This window comes from Camarhynchus parvulus, chromosome 7, assembly GCF_901933205.1.
Source record: "Camarhynchus parvulus chromosome 7, STF_HiC, whole genome shotgun sequence".
Lineage (NCBI taxonomy): Eukaryota > Metazoa > Chordata > Aves > Passeriformes > Thraupidae > Camarhynchus > Camarhynchus parvulus.
Window position 1 is genome coordinate 33,701,686 of NC_044577.1, and position 19,605 is coordinate 33,721,290.

The 19,605-nt window shown below is 40.2% G+C and overlaps 1 protein-coding gene across 1 annotated transcript in view; it reads left to right on the forward strand.

Annotated features, from left to right (window-relative positions):
* KYNU (kynureninase) overlaps window positions 1–19,605 on the forward strand; it is a 53,436-nt gene that overhangs the window by 30,785 nt on the left and 3,046 nt on the right. The window contains exons 10-11 of the mRNA XM_030952524.1: window positions 15,793–15,845; window positions 17,287–17,372. Of these exons, the coding sequence (XP_030808384.1) occupies window positions 15,793–15,845; window positions 17,287–17,372 (139 nt within the window). The remainder of the gene's footprint in view (window positions 1–15,792; window positions 15,846–17,286; window positions 17,373–19,605) is intronic.

The following is a 19,605-nucleotide window of genomic DNA, read 5'->3' on the forward strand; positions in this document are numbered from 1 at the left end:
GCAGCTTTGCTGCACTGTGTGCTGGTTTCAGACTGTCTAGACTCCCAGGAGATAACAAAATAACGCTGATAAGTTCTTTTCAGTCACCCATAACAGAAAACTCATTAGGATGACATATGACCTGTTGTGAGCTGATTCCAACCTTATATGTGAGCACGGGCAAAACTTGCTGGAGATCTGGATATTTCTTCTGGAAAGGCTTTTTCCTGCTCCCCTGTTGCAAGGTGCAGGCATTGCTCCCATGGCCACACCTGGTTGTGTGGCTCCCATGGATCCTGGTTGTGGGGAACTGGGAAGATGGTGAACAGTGGAAAAAAAGTGAAAAATTACAGAATAGCTATAGGTGGAATGAATTAAATATCAAGGACCTTCAGTCTTTTTTCCTCCTTGATGACATTTTGGAACTTTTCTGAGGATACTAGCTTGGTATTTTAGGTAAGAGTTTAGATTAGTTTTCCCTGAACCAGCTCCTTCATACATAGTCATTAATTTGTGCACTGAATCTGGATACTGAATATCTTAAATGAAATTACCTATATGGAATAGGCTTTTCCAGCCTGGGGACAATTACAGATATAATTCCAAACTTCCTGCATCGACCCCCTGCATTATTTAATCATAGTTATTTCATATTTCCCGAGATTTGATAATCACTCATCAAATTGTTTGTAGTTCCTATGCTCCCGTTGCATTACTTTTCTTTCTTTCCTGCAGCAACCAGCCATTTCTGGTCTCCAAATAAGGCACTGAGACAAAGGAGAATTTGTCTATGTCAAAGTATTCAATTGTATAGCTGATTTAAATGCAGAGCAATTTGCTGTATGTTGTACAATCAAATAGAGTGGAATTTAACTGCTCGGGAAGTTGCAGGCTCTGCGCTGTAGCTGCAGAGTCTCTGGCTGTCATCTGAATCAAGGATGACACCCAGTGGCCACACAACTTCAGTCAAGAGCAGAGGCACCAACCACTTGTTTCTTTGCACCTCAGCCCACACATGAGCAGGGAATTAAATTCCAATCCAGCTGACACCCTTTTGTCGTGTGAGCTGTCTGAAATACTGTTCTAACTCATGGCCGGTTTTAGAGGAGCCGCTTTTTACTCACCTATCTAAATTTTTCTAATTTGTCTCATCCTTCATGTTTCCTGCAAGTTGTCGACTAGGTAGTTATTTTAATATGGAAATAATCTATTGTGTCTTAATGGGAAAATGTGTGTTCTGACTGTAATTCAGGCAGGCAGAACATTTGTCTTTTACTGTCTGAGGTTGGGGCAAAAAGGACTTATTGAAAATAAAACAGCTTGGTCCAAAATTTTATTTTTAGACCCCCTAAACCCAGCTACAGCACATCACCAAGGGAATTTAGGTATTTTAGTTTAACTTCTAATTTTGTGGCTATGCTTTGTCTTATGCCCAGTTTAAGAAACTGGGTTCCTCTCCAGCTGCTCCCTCCAAAACTAAAACATTTATTTGCAGCTTTCTTTTAAAATATGACATGGGAGAGAATTGTCAAAGTATTTAAACTATTTAATAGCCTTACTATCACTACATGAGGCCATGCCAGAGCTGTTTTCTGCTTTGGGGCTGCCTCGCTGCAAACCTCCACAACCCAGACCTGATGTAATCAGCTGGGACCTTGGCATGGAAGTGCAAGCTTCCCACCAGAGTTATCAAGTTGGGAATTCAGTATCTGGGGAAAGGATTTATGTCTGAGGGCAGGGCTTGATCTTTAGATCAGGTGGAAGCTGGGGGTGACAGAGTCTCCTATTTCCTGCTGTTGTTTTGTGTCCTTGCAAACACCACCCTGCAGTCCTGCAAACACCTTGGCTTAGCTTGGGATGGTTCTCTAATTCACTGCAGGGACCATGGGTCTAAAAGTGACATGTTGTAACCAGCCCAATTAACATCTCCACCCAAGCATGTGGGGTAGTGCTTTGCTAGGCCCCATCTTTGTCCTTAGAGCAGCAAAACTGAATCAATCTGACATATATGGGTCTGATCTACCCCCATTCTCCCATGATCTCACCTCCTTTGAAGTCTCTCTTAATACTCAAATAGCTTTTTTAATACCTGCTCTATATATCACAATGCAATATATTCCTGGCTAATTGTGTGAGAGTGATTTCTTTATGGGAAGGTTTCAAATAAAATAAAAAAAAAAAAAGACCTGGAGAGAGCAGAGCTATGAAATACTACTGAAACCATTGGGTCGATGCAGGCTGAGCCTGTGCCACCAGGTTTCCATGTAAGTGTTGCAGAGGGGAGGTTTCCAACACACAGAGAGCACTGAAGTGACCTACTAATAATGAAATTTTGCTTGTCAAGCTGTTTGAGCTCCAGAAAAGTTCCCATTTTAGTTTTTGAAATTTTTTGCTCCCTCCCTAATTCTCCATTTATAAAAAGGATAACTTGAATTCCCAAGCAATTCAGATGCAATGGAATGTGTGAGCACCTGGGGGAGAAGATGCTTGTGTCAGGTGTTCCCAGCAGGGTGTGTGCAGCTGTAGATGGGCAACAGGCTCAGCTCTGCTGCCAGGGGGTGAAAGGGACAGGAAAAGTCAAATTTGCAGAGCCCTGAGACAGTAAACTCAGAAAAAGTAAGGCACAATTTAAACAGATGAAAGGGAAATAAATGTATGTAGAGCAGTCAGGAAAATAATAGATAAACCCTTGCAGAGGATTAAATAAATGAAAACTGTACAGTGTTTAAAATGAAGGGATTTATCAAGACTTTAGCCCACACTAGCAGCAGGTAGTGTTTAAAAGTGAAAAGTTTCTGTGATGTGAAGAAATGCTGCATGTGCAGGAAGCAGTTGATGTCCAAAGATTTGTTGGCTTTTACCATAGGATAAAAAAAAAAAAGTTTAAAAGAGCAAGAAGCAAAAAAGTAAAGATTTCATATTAGCTTTGAGGAAAAAAAGGCATCTTCAGCCAATTTCTTCACAGACAGAGGTGAGATATCAGCTTTTTTTCTTATACTACTTCCCCTTTTGGTATTTTGATGCCAATGAAAATGCCAGAGCACAAATAGCTTCCTGCTACTTCTTTATAGAGACCTGCACAGCTTTTTTTGGTAGGTGAACTCTAACCCTGGTGTCAGATAAACAGAAATATGCTACTCCAGCTCCTTGTTCTTTCCCGTTCCCATTTTTCTCAGGTGCTCTGGATCCCCATCCTGCTCCAGTGCAAACCTTCTCTCCCCAGTAACTGTTTTGCAAGAGGTTACTCTACACCTTCTAGGACTGGTAGCTCCCGCTGAGTTTTTCTTTGCTCATTTTCTTGATTTATGAGGACATATCACATTAGTCTTTTTTTGAATTAGAGTCACATAATCCCCAAAATAAAGAGCTGAATCTTCTGTAAGACTGCTGAAAATAATGTAACTCTGGAGGAACGTGAGTTGGAAGCCAAGGGCAGTCATAAAAGGATTTGGAAGGTTGTTTTACTCTACTGGAAAGAACTAATGCTGATCTTTAGAATGCTTCTAGGAATCATGGGATTATAGAATGATTTTGGTTGGGAGGGACCTTAAAGCTCATGTCATCCCACCCTCTGCCATGGCAGGGACACCTTTCACTATTCCAGGGTGCTCCTAGCCCCATCCAAACTGGCCTTGGACATTTCCACAGCTTCTCTGGGCACCCTGTGTCAGGGTATTTTCATCCTCACAGGGAAGAATTTCTTCACTCAGACTGTGTCTTCTACTCAGACTTTACTCAGATAACAGGCCAAGATGGTCCATTTCTCACCGACCCATTTAATTTGCCCCCTCTGAGCATCTCAGCACTACTGGAAGCTTTATCAGAACACAGCACCTTGTCCTGGTCAAGGAGAGGATCTGGAGAAGCAGCACAGAGACTTGTAGGGAAGCTGTGCTGAGTGCAGCCAGGTGGGGAAGTCATTGGTGACAGATGGCAGTGAACATGCTGCTGTTTCCAGAAGGGTTCTCCCTGGTCCTGCTGGACTCAGACTGTGGGTTAATGTAAATAAACTACTCGTGCAGCGAGCACGTGTCCCCCAAGTGCATGAAGTATCCTGTGCTAAGGTAGAAATGAACTGTTGCTTTGCCAAGGAGATGAGAGCAATTTAGCTCCTTGAGCTAATTTAGAAACCAAAAGTTAAAACCTCCCTTGGGAAAAGACTGTTTAGGAATAAAGCTATCGGCTAATTAGGCTTAATTGCATTGTCTTGGGACAAGTGATTTATTAGGCCAATCTAGACCCATGATGGGCCTGCAGGGGTGTGTTCTTGGATTCACCAACTGCATGGCAAATATCCAAGAGCATTTTTTAACTTTGGAGTGAGTCTCTGGGAGAAAAAACGAGAGGTTAATGTGCGCTCACATCATCTATTCCCATTCTTTTTCTTTGGCTCCTTTTATGTGGCTCCCATGATTGTCTCCTTGTTCTCTGTCAAGCATTTTCTCTCTCACTTCCTTCAAATCCTTCCTTGTAATTAAGCTGTATCTTCAAGCAATCTCACCTCTTTTCTCATAAGTGTTCTTGTTCTTTCCTTCTTGAAGGTCTTCCTCTTTGTCTTGTCACCTTTGCCCTGGTTGGATTTTAAGGTGATTTGTAAAGGTACAGTGTGAGCTCTGCATCACCTGTGGGGTGAGTGAGGAAGAAATGTGCTGCTCTCATTCCCTGAGCGCACTCCCATGCATTTTTCCTCCTGGATCATGCTGAAGGGACATCACTTGCTGTGCCGTGGTCCTGTCCCATTCCCAGCCTCGGGAATGAGAGGGAGGTGGCTCCATTCCTTCCACATTTGCTTTCCCATCTGCAGTGCCTGGAGCTTTCTCATGGATGGTGTAAGACACAACCGCTCAAACACATGAAAGGAGCCAACGGGCTTAGCCTGATGGAAAGGTGAATGTAGCCTGGAGGCGACTCTTGCATCCTGTTAACTAGCAAGGAAGGGATCCTGGGGCTCTCCTTGGAGTCTGGATGGTTGCTGTGATTTTCCCTTGCATTTCAAAGGCTTTGCTGTTATTATCTGCCTGCTCTGTGTGCCTCAGTTCTCCACATCCAGGCAGGTAGTTTTGAGAGCATTTTGCTGTGTCTTGATTTTCCCCAATAAGACAAAGCAGCAAGCTTCTTTCCTGATGAATTAATTTACAGAAATGCAACTACTGGTGTTACACACCTCTAAGAAAATGGAAAGAAAACCTTCTTTGTCTGCTTTTTTAGCAAGTCACAAAAAGAGGAGTTATTTATTTTCTTATCCATTCATCTGTGTGCTTCTGTAGCCACCTCATAGAACCTTTCTATATTAGGGAGGAAAGAGTTTATTTTTAATGAAAAAAACCTCTAGTAAATCTTCTGCTGTTTCCACTAAGAGCTCGCTTACCTCTGTGCAGAAATGTGCTGGAACTAATGCAATTTTGCATCTGGGATTTCCTACTAGATGTTGACTCACTTTAGGTGTTTGATCATTTTTCACTTTTTCTACTTCAGAAATTTTGGAACTTTCTATGAAGCTTTCCTCCTAAGATTCTCAGTTAAACCTGTAGTCTGCACATGCCCTTTAAAAATGAGATTTGCTCATGCTTTTGTATTGGTTCATTAGGCCACAATGAGAAAATGTGTCTAATTTCTCCCTATAGAATGTGCTTTGAGGTCATAGTATGGCTTCAAATTGCTCTAAGCTGAAAGCACCAGCAAGAGCCTTTATGCTTTTGTGCCATTAACAGTCACCAGTTTTCTCTCAATTTCTGCCTCTGGAGTATGTTTCTGTAATTCTCAGCTATGTGTTCAGGTGGGGCTTAGTGCCTGGGATGTCTCCCAGAGCTGTCTCTGTCCCTGACCTGGCTGAGCACCTCTCTGCCTTTAGCTGCAGCTCTGGGGTCACACATACAGCTCATGTTGTGATTCATGTCCCAGCCAGCACCTGACTCAATGCCATAAGCATTTTCAAAGGTCATTGCTCAGGTTAAGGAAATAATTCAGTCTTGTTACTTTTTGCTAAGCTGGCATTCTGGATTTGTACATGGGTGCATTATGAAAGGGTTTGTCTTTTTTTGGTTTATTTTTGTTTGGTTTTCTTTTTTTGCTTGGTTTACCACTTGTGCCTATTTGTTTTCCACATGTTCATGGTGGTTTCTAGTCCTCATACTCCCTCTTTCTCCTGCTTAAAACTTCTTTCCAGCACTCAAGTAAGATAAGGTCTCACCAGGTCAGAAACCTTCATATTTTTCTTTTTCTTTTGTCTCCCTTAATCAAATCTATTTTATCTTAAAGTCCAGCAAAAGACATCCACAGCCTGCTGTCTTTTATTTCTTACCCATCTCCGCATGTCTTTGAATCAAGAGCTTCCTAGAGGCCTTCATGACATATATTGTCTATTCTTGCCCACTCGCTGTAAGCCATCCTTCCTCTCACTTTCCATTTGTGAAATATTTATTTTCACACCTCTTTGTCGCCGCTGGTCAATTTTTACTGTCACAGTGACTAGTCATTTTTCACCGGAGTAATTTTCAGTGCTTGCTGGCAGCTGCCTCTTGCTGCCTTCCACTGTGTGGAAACTGCAGGGCAGTTCCAGCTGTAGAGAGCTCACTCAAGTGTCTGGAGAGGAGTTTCTAGTGAGATGCTGGGAGAAACACAGAATCTTCCCTTTCCCTTTCCTTTCCCTAATTTCTCAGTCAGCATGACATCAATCCACTGATCTAATCACACCAGTGCAGCAGTTTTGGGAAAATGTTAGGTTCTTTCTGTCCCATGCCATGAAAAACAGCTGCTCAACATGAAGAATTATTTAGTATTTTCTTTAGCTGTGTACAGATTATTGAGCAAAAATGGAATAGTTTCCTACTGAAATCTAGTTTTTTGGCAAACCCTCTGTTTTCAGTGACAGTTTTCTGAGATGACTTTTGAGCAACCCATTGTGAGCTAGTGCAGGGAGATTTTGTCAGTGTGTGTTGAAGGTCAGAGCTGCAGGTACAGTTATTTTCTGACAGGACAATGAGTCCATAGAAATGTCCTTATTTGATGCTTCTCACCTGTTTCTGCAGTGAGAAGAGCCTGGAGCTCCTGGACCTCATGTCAAACATGACATACTTACATTGGACCTCATGTCAAAACTGTTTTAGACCCCATATAAATAAATAACATAAATTTAAGACTCTTAAAATTATGTGCTACTGAAAATTTGGGCAACTGCAGCCCAATAAAGAAAGGCACCTAAGTCACATTGTTCTTGTTTTCCAGTGATGGATGAAATTTAATCTTTTTGAAGATAAACTCTTTAAAATAACTCTGAAAGATGCCCATTTCTGTTTTCCCTTAATTATTTCATGTCTTAGATTTCAGCTGAAAATACTTCATCTGAGTTTTCCTCCTTCAGTATCACTTAGTAAAGGTTTTGTAACACAACTACTGGATTCTGTGGCAAATTTGCTGGCACTTGAAATTACGAATTCAATTAGTTCTAGCCACTGTTATTAAAAAAAATCTCATCTAATGTGGATTGTTTCATGTTTCAGGCAAAGAGCAGAGGTGATAACTTGCATTTTAGCTAATAAGGATTCTGGTATGATAAAGGTCTTGCATTAATATTGTGATTAGTCTATTCGAAAACAAGAAAGACTTCCCAAATCTTAAAAATTTTATATTGTATCTCAGTCAGATATATTTATTATTTAGAAATCTATCTAGATATCCTCCCCTGAAAGATTTATTCAAGGGATTGAAGAGACTGCATAGCTCAGTAAACACATCATAGTAATCAAAACTATCCAAATCTCCTTTAAGTCAGAATTCACATTTAAAAGAAGCTCTAGGAGGGACTGTTGCTTTCTCTTGTTTAATTTAATCTATTTGAAACAGCATAGAAAAAAAATTATGGAATTCTTAAAGAATATAACATGCTTTTTTTTTTATCACCATAAAATAATTGAGAGCTATTCAGTGCTTCATAAAAATCACTGAGAACTTTATTAATATCTCCATGAGTAAATTGGCTCCCTGCTTGATTTTTAATTTCTGGTGTTAAGCAGAATATTCAATTTCCCCTTACTAAATGTGTGAACATACTGTTGGCTGTATTCCCCCTTTTCATATATCTGATATTTGGCCAGTGAAAGTGTTATATGAGCACTTTGTGATAATAGTTGTTCGTAAGCTGATTTAACAGTTTTTAATTCAACTTCATTAGCCTTAGGGGGTTTGTTTTTTGTGAAATCTCCTGGGATTTAATTTAGGCCCCCATTTTGTCTGCTGTTGGATCATGCCTTTCTTTTGCCTAATCATGGCGAATGAGATTATTGTCCCTTATCGCAAGCGCCTCAGAGGTTTGGTGGAGAGCTCTGTGAGGCTCCAAAGGGCCCTGATTGGATTGGCAGCATTGCAGCCATTCCTCTTCCTCATGCCCTGGCCACAGCAACTTGTTTCCTGCTACAAAACTGAACTCAATCTCCTTTTGTTTTGACCTGGAGGGGTAATATGGATGGACGTGTTGAAATTGGCGTATTCCCACTTGTGCCGAGCCTAAAACACTAACAAGGTAAAAATCAATCCAGGAAGAGCGTGTGCACCCTCTGTCTCCCAGTAGCCATGAGCTGCAAATCACCTTGTACTCCACCGACCAAACAGCCCAGGTTTTTCACCCAAGAGTCTCCCTAATTGTGGAAACAGTTTTGTTAAATCACCCCACCTCGAAGAACAGCAAAGCTCAGGGGGCTGAGAGCTGCCCAGCTACTTTTGGAAAGAGGGTGATCACTCAAGTCTAGAAGTTTCTTAATTCCATCCATTGCAGTTGCATAGTTAAGTGTCATTGTTTAAATTATGAGACTGTTTTTTCTGGATTTGGGTCTTTGCTGTTAAAACTTGCTGCTAGGCAGAAAGTGAGTTTAGCTATTTTTTAAGCAAGACAAGCCTCAAAATAGAGGAGAAAAATTGTCTCCCTTTAGATGGTACTGAAAGTGCAAGCCTCTTAACAGAAGAAAAATGTCATGCTATTAGCCTCTAATACAATCACATTATTTTGGTCCTTTAACAAAGTAAAGCCTCATTGATATTAAATATGAAAAGTTACTACTTTCACAGTAGCAACTTTTCATAAGGAGTTTTGATTTTTTCCAGAGTTCTAAGAGACTGGCCCATTAATAATATATGGCGCCGCTCACAATTCACATATGCTTAATAATTAGGAAACATTTGTAATGAGTTGAAAAGGGTAAGGAAAGCAGCAGAGTGTGAGCAAGTCCTAAACTACAGAAGTCTGAGGCTAATAATTACCTGGGCTTCAAAAGCTTTTCAAATCCTAACAACAGATCCTACTTAAAATTAACAGGCACTGCACAGAAAAGAATAATGAAACAAGTCCAAGCTTACCATTTGGGATAAAGGATAGCTAAAAAGATATAAAGGAAGAAAAAAAAAAAGGCTTTAAATATAGCTTCTGGCAATCTTGGCAAGGTTTTCTGAAGGAGACTGTGAGAGTTAGGTTGGAAATATTGCTGAAGTCTAACAGGGGTAGCTGCTATAAGTCCCTTAATCCCCCGTGCAAATCCTAGCCCTTATAGATATATACTGTGGGGATACTCCATAACTGACAGCTTCTCAGTATGGGAAGAGTTTCACCTACACAAGGGGGTTAAAATCGTTGAATTCTTGATTTCAGTGATGAAAGCAGGAGTTATTTTTCCATTATTCTTTGTTTTGATTAAACAGACCCCTCATCATTTCAAACATCATTTGAAATGTCTTTTCTCCCTTTCAGTGAGCTGTCAGCAGGGAAGCTCTGGGTGAGAGCAGGACCCTGCTGTAGTGCTGAGTAAGGAGAGGGTGGGGTGGAATGGAATAACATTGTCCATCCACTTGGGTTTGTTTTGTTCCAGCATAGCTGTAAAATACCATGTGGAATTAAGCAACAGAAATATTGATTTTTTAAATTTATTTTTTTTAAATCCTTATCAGAAATGCCAGTTAAGTGATCTAGATCAAGGAAAATATTAGATTCTGGAATGAATAGACACCTAAACTGGTAACAACTCTTGGAAGGTGAGATGATAATTTGGGGAAAGGCTGACAGGAGGGGAAAAACCAAGCGACATCAGCTTTACCTCCAAATTCCCTTTTTTTATCTGCATATTAAAAAATCCCACATAAGATGCTCCACATAAATCTTTTTCTTCATCCTTACATGATCCTCATTGTTAAATATATGAGTACATTTTAACAAATATATTCTCATCCCTCACTGCAGTTAGAGCAGTCCTGAGCAGAATTCCTAGAGATGAGGGCTTGAGGCATGGAGAGACCAAATGACTCATCAGTGATCAGACAAGTCTGTGACAGCAAAGAAAATTGAAACTCCTTCTCAAACTCCAGCCAGTGAGCCAAAAAAATGCTACATACAGCAACGAGCAGGTTTTTCTGTTTTCTTAGTCGGTGTGTGTATGTGTCATTCTATTTATTCTGAGTTTTGGCATTGAATCCAAAGAAACACAATCATGCTCATGTGCTTGCAATAAAATTAATGCCATAGAAATTAAATTAAAACATATAAAAATGCAATTAGAAAGCTGCAGTAAAATTAATGCAGAGTAGAATGCAAAGAGTTGAGCCCAGCTGTTGAGCCTGGGGACCAGCTCTGTGCTCAGAGGTTCTGCAATTTGCAGATCTGGGTGAAAACAAGGTAGATTTGAGGGGGTGAGAGAACTGTTTCTGTGAGTTTGGTTTTCTGGGATTGACTTTGACTGAGTGCAGCAGCATTAGGAGATGCTCCTGCTGAGGACCTGAGCCCTGGTTACTTTTTCTATCTGTATTGCATTACATGGAGCCAGGGAAACTGGAGGAATGTTCCTCAGAATATGGAAATAACCTTTCAGTTGCACTGGAGATTCATATATGGATGTAAGGCATGTTTAGAATTTTTTGGGGGGTTGAGGAGCTGATTGTACCATTTGTTGGTTTGGGGTTTTATTTATTTGGTTTGGTGTGAGTTTTTTTTTAATCCTGGAATTTGAAATATGAAAGCTTGGGCTTTGGATGTGGTACCACCGCCACGTTCACCTAGGCAGAAGGATGATGGTCCAGCATGGTCAGAGGTGGATTGTTTCTAGCTCCAGGCTGGCTCCAGCCTCCAGGCTTTCTATGCCCTTTTGTAGTTTAATTTCTAAGGCCTCATGGTTGTTTTTGTCACACATTTCCTGCTAAGAGAGGGATATTTAAGTCACAATTAACCTCTTTCCTCTAAACTTGTGTGACAGTGTCTGCTGCTTGCCCATCTTAGGTTTTCAGGGTGTTTTGAGACATGGATGTGCTCCTCAACCAGCCAGCTGTGCCATGGACATACAGGACTGCAAGAAACTGAACTTATTGATTATTTTTGGCCCTTTCATTCTTTTCCCTGCACAAGGCTGCCTTTGCAGACGTAGCATAAGATCTGCCTGGCTCTGTGTAGTGAACTTTGGGAGCAGTGACAAGTCTCATTAACTCCTCAGAGCTGATTCTTTCTCATGGCTGGAACAGTAGCATGAAAAAAATCAAACAAATCTTTGCCAACACCTGGGTGCTTTTGCAAAATTAAAGCAATGTGTGAATGAAGAGCTTAGCTGCCACCCAGCACTTACATCAGCTCCTTTGTGGACACAGCCTGGCCCCAAACTGCCTGTTTATGATTTGGCTTAATCCATCCTTTCATAAACATAACATGCTTTGCTGGTATATGATCCTAATATAATCTAAATAATGACTATGAAATCTCCAGCTCGCTTTTTGACCTGATAAGGGAGAGGAAACAAACTGCTCCATGCTCAGGGAAGCTGGAAGATGTAAAATCAAGTATTACAAATTTCACACTGTATTCCTGTAGCTTTTCAGCTTGCCTTCCTCTGGATGTGAAATGATTATCTCACACAATATAATGACAGGATACTTCAACACATTGCTCTGGACTGTAAAAGCTGGGCCACATTAATGGCATTTCCCTATTTTCTGTATCACTACTCAAGAATTTCTGTCTCTTTTTCTTGCTGAGAAGGGAAATGAGACCCATGTTGCTCCAGGCTGTAAATTATAAATGAGTAGCATGATCATCTGTAATGCCAAAGCAAAGGTCAGAGGAATTTTTTTTTGTATTTTTTCTGTGTTCTTTAACTGAATCTTCTTTGATGTTTACACTGCACATACATCATGATCATTATATCCTGCACTCCTGCATCATTAATACAACTACAAATGAGATGACTCAAGTTATGAACAACCAGTGCTTCAGTCTAATGCAGACAGATATGAAGGAGGAAAATGAGCTAAATAAAAATACTTATTGGAGGGATTTTTCCCTGGTGTAAATGTCCTTAAAGAGAATATGACTAAATAAGAGGATACTGTTCCTTTCTGTAGTCATTTTCCAGCCCAGCAAACCTTTGTTCATTGATTTGTGAAACAAGAGAACATTTTGGAGTAAAAAAAAAAAAAAAAAAAAAAAAGGCATTTGAAAATCTTTCAGCAATATTTAATTACATTCTTACTTGTTTCATGAAGCCCAGCTAATAACAATTAGCTTTAAATATTACGTGGCACATGTAAAAATTCTGTACCAATACTGGAAGTGGCAGAATTCCCCAGGAAGGTCTCAGTGTTATCAAGCTGTGAGGACCTAGACAAGGTTGGAAGGCTCCTTCAGCAACCTGGTCTAGTGGAAGGTGTCCCTGCCCATGGCAGGAGTTGGAAAGAGATGCTTTTCAAGGTGCCTTCCAACCCAAGGCATTCTCTGATGGCAATGGTTTTATTTGAGGCATAGAATGGAACAATCCATTTAAAAGGTTAATTTCTAACAGAAGTGGGCTTTTAAGAACATGTTCACCTTGCAGGAAAAGACAAAGCTAGTTTGGCACTAATTTACTCTTATTTTAGGCATGATTTCTCCATGGATTTCAAATATGCTTTTGCTCCAGGATGGAGAGACGTTTCCTGCGGAGAGGTTCCAGGAGCAGCTCTGCTGACCAGCCTTGGGAGGCTGCTGGGGCTATCTGGGACTGGCAGCAGGGTGCTGCAACCAAAACCTACCCATCACTGAGATAACAGTTTTGATTAGTGATGTGTTAAAACAAGGGCTCAGTTTGGATAAATTTGCATTTTTTAATTTGTAGTGGAACATTTGCTAAATTAGACCTTTATCTCCTTAGATGCTGATTTTAACACACTTCCCACAATGGGTTTTATCTGCCATGGGAAGCATGTAACTTGACAGTCCCATTGCTAACATATTTAAGGTGTTTTTAATCACAAGCACATCATATATGGCTTTTCAGAGCCTTCCACTTTACGTATTTTGCCAAAAGTTATGGGTTGGAATTCAGAATCTATTTAGATCTTGGTGCCTTTGTTTTTGAGGCAGGAACAGTTGAAATGGCGACTGCAGTTCAAAATGCTCACTTTGCATGCAGAGTAACAACTCTTTAATAAGAAATTTTACTGCAGTAAGTTAATGTGCAGTTTTATTGCCTATTATTTTTAGTGAGCATTTATAAAGCGTTATGTTTGGGGTTTAACACCTTAGCTCTCTCCCATCACAACAGGTTGAAATTTGGCATAGCGGTGGCAACCTTCATTTCAAAATTTTCACAGAAAATTGTAAACAGCAAATCGCTATAATTTGTGAAGATTTTGTTAATTTCCACGCTTTGAAGCCTGTCAACTTAAATGTCAAATAACATGACATCCATATGGACCATTAGATCAATGAGAGTGTAGGACCAGAGCTGCCTCAAAGTGCACATCCTGCAGTGACACCTCTGAAGTTCTAGAACAGCCAAAAGAGAAAAAACAAAAAAGAGGAAAAGCAAATTGTCAGATTATGGTAGGAAAGGGCAAGACAGCTAAAACTGTCTTTTTTTAAAAAAATCCTTCATTCTGTCATTTTGGAAAAGTTTTGAAATTTCACTTTCCAAGTTGCCTCCGTGGTGCTGCAGCTGAGATCTGGGTTGAAGCCAACTTCAGAATTAGTGAGTTTTGAGCATTTGAAGTGCAACCAGGGAGCTTTTCATCAGCCCTGATCTGGATAGTGGTCTGATTGAGCTGTATTTTGTCTTTGTGTTCTGGGTGTGGTCCAAGTGGAACTTAATATTGTTTTCTCCTTCTCACAGACCATTTGTCCAGAGGTTTTATTTTCCATGGATTTCTGCTTCAAGGCTTTGAAAATCATAGATTGTGTGTAGACATTGATATCAGCAGATTTTCGCAGGAACATGCAATATTCAGGGTTTTCAGTACAATGTTATCCATGTATTATGGAGTTCCTATAAAATAACTGAAATATCTTTTATGATTCAAAGCATCAGTAACACAGTCACTTGGGCAGAGGCTCTGTTGTACTTTATTTGGGGTGTATTCGTTTTGGCACCGTAATATCTCATTTAAAATGGATGTATATTGCACTATTAATTTTCATGGGTCTCAGAATAATAAAAACATCATGCAGCAATGAAGAAAAAAACCATCCTTTTCTGCAGAGCCTCTGTTTAGATGCAGCTCACAGAAGTAAACATAAAACCTGTGTTGTTATACAGAAATACGAACTACTTTATTTTACACTCTGCAGTATTCATATAACAAGTTTCTAACTCAAATGTGCTCTTAATTCTGCAGAGCTCAGCTCTTTTAGGCAAAGTGCAAAATGCTCCTTTAGGGAGGGGCCATGACTTTCTTTTCCCTGTGTGCTTCCAGGAAGGCTGGTCTACTGTGACCTTTACATATAGACTTATTTATCATTACAAGTTTTGCCAGGCTTCACTCCTAAAATTTTGCTATCTGACATAGGGAAAACTGAGCAAAGCCTTGGCAGAAATGGTGTCCGGTATGTCCAGTTCTGGAGAGCTGAGAAGTTCAGGAAGCAGTCTGTGATGGAGACTTCTTGATATTGTAAAAGCATTGATACAGGGGAATCTCAAGTGAGACTGGCATTATTAATCACTGATATCTCTGTGTGCTGAGATAAGAAATGGAGAACCCAAGGGAGGTGGGGAAAAAGTCCCTAATTTTGCAATATTGGTTTTATCTGCAGTGCCCTGGCAGAAGGTGATCCAGTGCATCCAGCTGCTTTAGAAAACTGCTTGTAGCAATGCCCTCAAAGATATTTTCCATTAAATATGAATTAATAATGTAATGTCATTTTAATGTCCAAGCTCAGATATATTATTTTTTAAATAATTGTATGGAATTTTTTTTTCAGGAGATGATCTTAAATAAAGGAATATAGCATTAAATTGGTTTGGGTTTTATTTTAAAAAATGTTTTTTGAAGAATAAGTTTAGTTCAGGAAAATAAAAGTGTATGCAGAATTCACACTGATCTCACAGTAAGGATGAGGCAATGCCCACACAATCCTCTTTCCAAGGTCTTGTTTGCTTGTTGCTCACCAAAAAGTCCTTTTCTTGGTGAAACTAAGTCAGATTTTATAACTCCTTTTAGCTCTCAATATTCATTAAAGTAAGTTTAAGAGCAGGGGAGAATGTTTTGAATTTAATGCCTTGGAACCAGTGGAAATATTTCTGTACTATTTTTTGTTTTGTGAAGTGAATTCAGAGAAAATGTATATTGTTAAAATCAATAGTTAATTGAAAGATGTGATGTGTTTTATTATTTGCAGTAAAAGAGAAATTCTCAAATGGTAATGTTAAGTTTTTAGTGCTAACTCTTTATAGAATTTATTTCATTTTTATGTCATTGTTTGAAATAAAATGTATTATTAGAAATTTATATATTGCTCAATCTTATATAATTCTTAATACTCAAAGCTAAATTGAAAGATATTAAGATTTCTATTAATTTATTTTCTTTAAAAAATCTTAGGCTAATTGGCTGGTGGGGCCATGACTTCAAAACAAGATTCCTCATGGAAAACAGTATGTATTTATACACTCTCAATTTTACCTTAATTGATTTATTTATATATAACCAGCTTCAGTTCTGTAGCAGTTTGAGGAGAAAGGACAGAACTTTGCATTTCTTCATTCTCAATATGTGAGGGAGTGGAGTTAACAAAATAAATGTTGGGATAAATTTGTGTGTGGGCATGAGGGTTTGACTGTCTGCTCCTGGGCATTTTGCTGAAATACCTTCAAAAAGCAGATATAGAATATGGATGAAACTTTCAAAGTATCTCAGTGAATTAAATTCATAAGTCTCTGAGGAGTAAGGATCTGCTATCAGCCACTGGGGTAATATTTTTCTTCAGGATTAGTTCTACTGGAATTAATGAGAAATGATACAAATTCAGGTAGGGCAACCTCACAAAAGTCATGAAATCCCACTAATGTTTCAGCATCTCCAAATTTCCTGCACTAGGGAGGGATGGGTTGTAAGACAAACCTGCTCTGAAATAGTGTTTATTGTCCCAACACAAAATGAGAACTCTGACAGCTAGACTGCTCAGCTCCAGTTTAAGCTATGGCAGAGAGAATATCCTGAGGGATCAGGATGAGAAAGGAGCCTTTTGGTTTGATTGGTTGTTTTGTTTTTAATATATTTTTAATTTTCTGTGGCAGCGCCTGTTGATGTGGCTTTGGCTGGAGAACACCTCTCTAATAGCCTCAGTCTGCTCTTTGTTTTCAGACCAAATGCAAGAGAGTGGCGCTATGGAAAGCCAGCAGGAGACACAAATTGCCTTGAAACACTGCTAGAAGAAGAAAAAACCGTTGTTTATTCATTTCCAGGAGCAATTTACAGGGGAGAAGTTGGGCATTATAAAATTAGCCAGTCTGCTGTGCGTGAAAAGCGTTTCCTCTGCCGCGCCCTCCTGCCCCGGTGCTGGAGCGTGAAATAGCCACGGTGACACAGAACTTATAGTGAGGCTTTTGTGGATTTATTAAATAGATTTGGTGAGATTTCACAGCCCAAAGTCTAGGCAGATCCTCTCCTTGGCCTGAAGCTACACTTAGCTGCATATGCAGCCTCCCGTGTGTCTCATCAGCTCAATAAAGTGAAGGAACGTGATTCCTTGCTCCGCGTGAGTGTGCCTCTGCTGACTTGGAATTCCTCTGCCTCGTGCCAGCCTTAAAAGAGATTCAAGTGTAAAGGTGGTTTTAGCACACACCATTTAAACAAATTAATTGCAGTCCTCTGGTTCCCATGAAGCTGCTAATGAGGTCTTCTGCTGGATAAAATTGGGCTTCTCTCGAAGTTGAAAGTATTAGCTGGGAATAGATTACTATTTCCTTTTAATGACCGATTCCTACGGGCCACATTAGGGAAATATTTTACTGTGTGAGGACAGACTTCAAGATAAGGTCCAATCCATTAAAATGAAGAAATCAAAAACACTAATATAAGTTATTCATTTTCCAGAATTACTACTAAGTGAAGGAATTAATGGATTCCGGTTATCAAATCCTCCAATTTTACTGGTCTGTGCTCTGCATGCCAGTTTAGAGGTAAGTAATTGCTTTACTTTGAGCCTGAATTTAAGGGTATAAAAATGTTTAATGAATGCTACGTGTGTTATTGCTGTCTCCCTTAAAGAAACCTGTGAAATATTTGAACATGCAAGGGGAGAAGTAATGAAAAGCCATCAAAATAAACCCCCAGCCCTGAGAAATCAAGGTCTTTAATGAATATGCTCATCTCCCCATGTCTCTCACAAAGTCTGCTGGAGAACCCTGTTGGGCCAACACTATTTGAGGTTTGCACCTCCAAACCTGAACTCTGGCAATGTGTTTGTCCCTGCTTGTAGGAGCTCAGTACAAACAGCACCTTTATCCCATAGAAATATTCAGGACTCAAAATCACAGAATAATTAAAGTTGGGAGAGATCTCTGAGATCACCAAGTGCAACAGTGCCTTGTCTAAGTACTACTCATGGGAAGGATTATGCTCAGCATCTTCCTGCAAAGGAATCATGCAAGTCTGAAAAGTTGCATTCAGAGCTGCTGCTTCATATATTCCACCAGTAAACCAGACTTATATTTTTCATGAAAGAAAATTAGGTGTCCTGGCTGTCCTGGATCCGCTGATCCAGTGGTTTAAGGAACCTGTTCTGCCTTTGGTTACAAGCAGAAGAGACAGAAACTATCAGCAAATGTTTCCTAAAAGGGCAATCCATGAGTGTGGCATAGCTCCAAGCTGTCTTTTCTTTCATTGAATCATTAGTTTTCTGGTGGTCAAAGGAGCAGAGCCCCATCTCTGACCTATCTCTGTGTGAATGACTGACGCTGTGGCTGTGGGAAGGGTAATCCTGCCATACAGAGCTAATTCCTCCTCTGAAGGTCTGATCCATGTGCTGAAAGCCTCTGATCTGCTTTGGAGAGCACAGCCCGCCCCTGTTTGAGGGCACGGAGCTGTTCCCCAAACACTTGTGTTTCATATCAAGATGTTTCAGCGTTCCTCTTAAGGATGATTCACCCCTGAAATCAGGACTCAGTCTCTGTGGCTTAAAAAGGTGGTGTTACTGAGATTTACCTGCTGTGTGCAATATATTCTACTATAAAATCATCCTTAAGCTGGTTTTCAAGGCAGCCTTGGGTAGCAAGGTTTTGCCACCAGCACAAATGGCAGAAATTTATTTCCAGTTAGCATTTCGTTAATTCTAGTGGAATGGCTGAGCTGATGCTGGAACAAAGAGCAGGGTCCACATCCCTCTTCTGTATTTACTGAAAAAAGAGCAACTTAAGCAAACAAAGTCAGAAAATTGCCAGTTATGATCTCTCCATCTTACATGCAACACTGAAGGACTGCAAAGGGCACAGCCATGCTTCTTGTTCTGCTTGACAATTTATTTTTTTTTTTTAATCCTTAAACATCCACTATATTGTTTTAAATTTTATGTGACCTTGGAGATAAGCTGAAAGCTGTTCTGCCATGACCCAGATTGTGAGTGCTCGGGTTTGTGTGGGCTGGTGTCATTTAGCCCACTGCAGGGAGCCTGGAACAATGAGGGCTGAGCAGTTTCCACTGCCTCCCCTTCCCCTGCCCACATTACCTTTTGGCACAGCCAGGATTTCCCAGTGCTAATTGCTCTAATACAGTGGGAAACAAAGTAGTTTTCATGTCTGGCAAGAGATGGCTAGTGAAATTGCATGCCACCTTCACTGGGACACATTAAGCAGAAGGCAGTGTTTCCAATGGAAACAATGAAAACTGCAAGTGTTAATGGATGTTATTCCTCAATAATGCTTAAAGTGACTGTTATGGCACTAGCTGCTGCCTTTTATGGAAAAAAGGGGAGCGCTCTACAGACACATTTTAAAGACCTTTTTCAAAAAATTTCACCCAGGAGACCAAGTATTCCTTGCACAAAGCCTGTGGAAGCAGATTTTTGCATGCAGCCTAAGGAGATCCATCCCTCATACTCCTGCAAATCCTGGAGGAACAGGAGGCAGGTCTGTTTTCCCTCTAGTAATGCACTGAACAGTCCTGTGTCTGCTCTGCCTGCCTGGGTGGACAGGGAAGCACAGCACCTCTAGATTTTTGTTGACCTGCGCAGCTGCTGGCTGCTGGTGGCTCTGGTCCCTGTCGCATTTATTCCCTTGCAAAGTCTGTCTCACAGCATCCACATTCCATTTCACAAGCACAAAATGCAGGGTTCTTGGTTTTGTGCAGCATCTAGTGGCTGTGATAGCATCAGGGAGTGAGATTTGGGATGTTCTACAAAACAATGATGTCCAGATG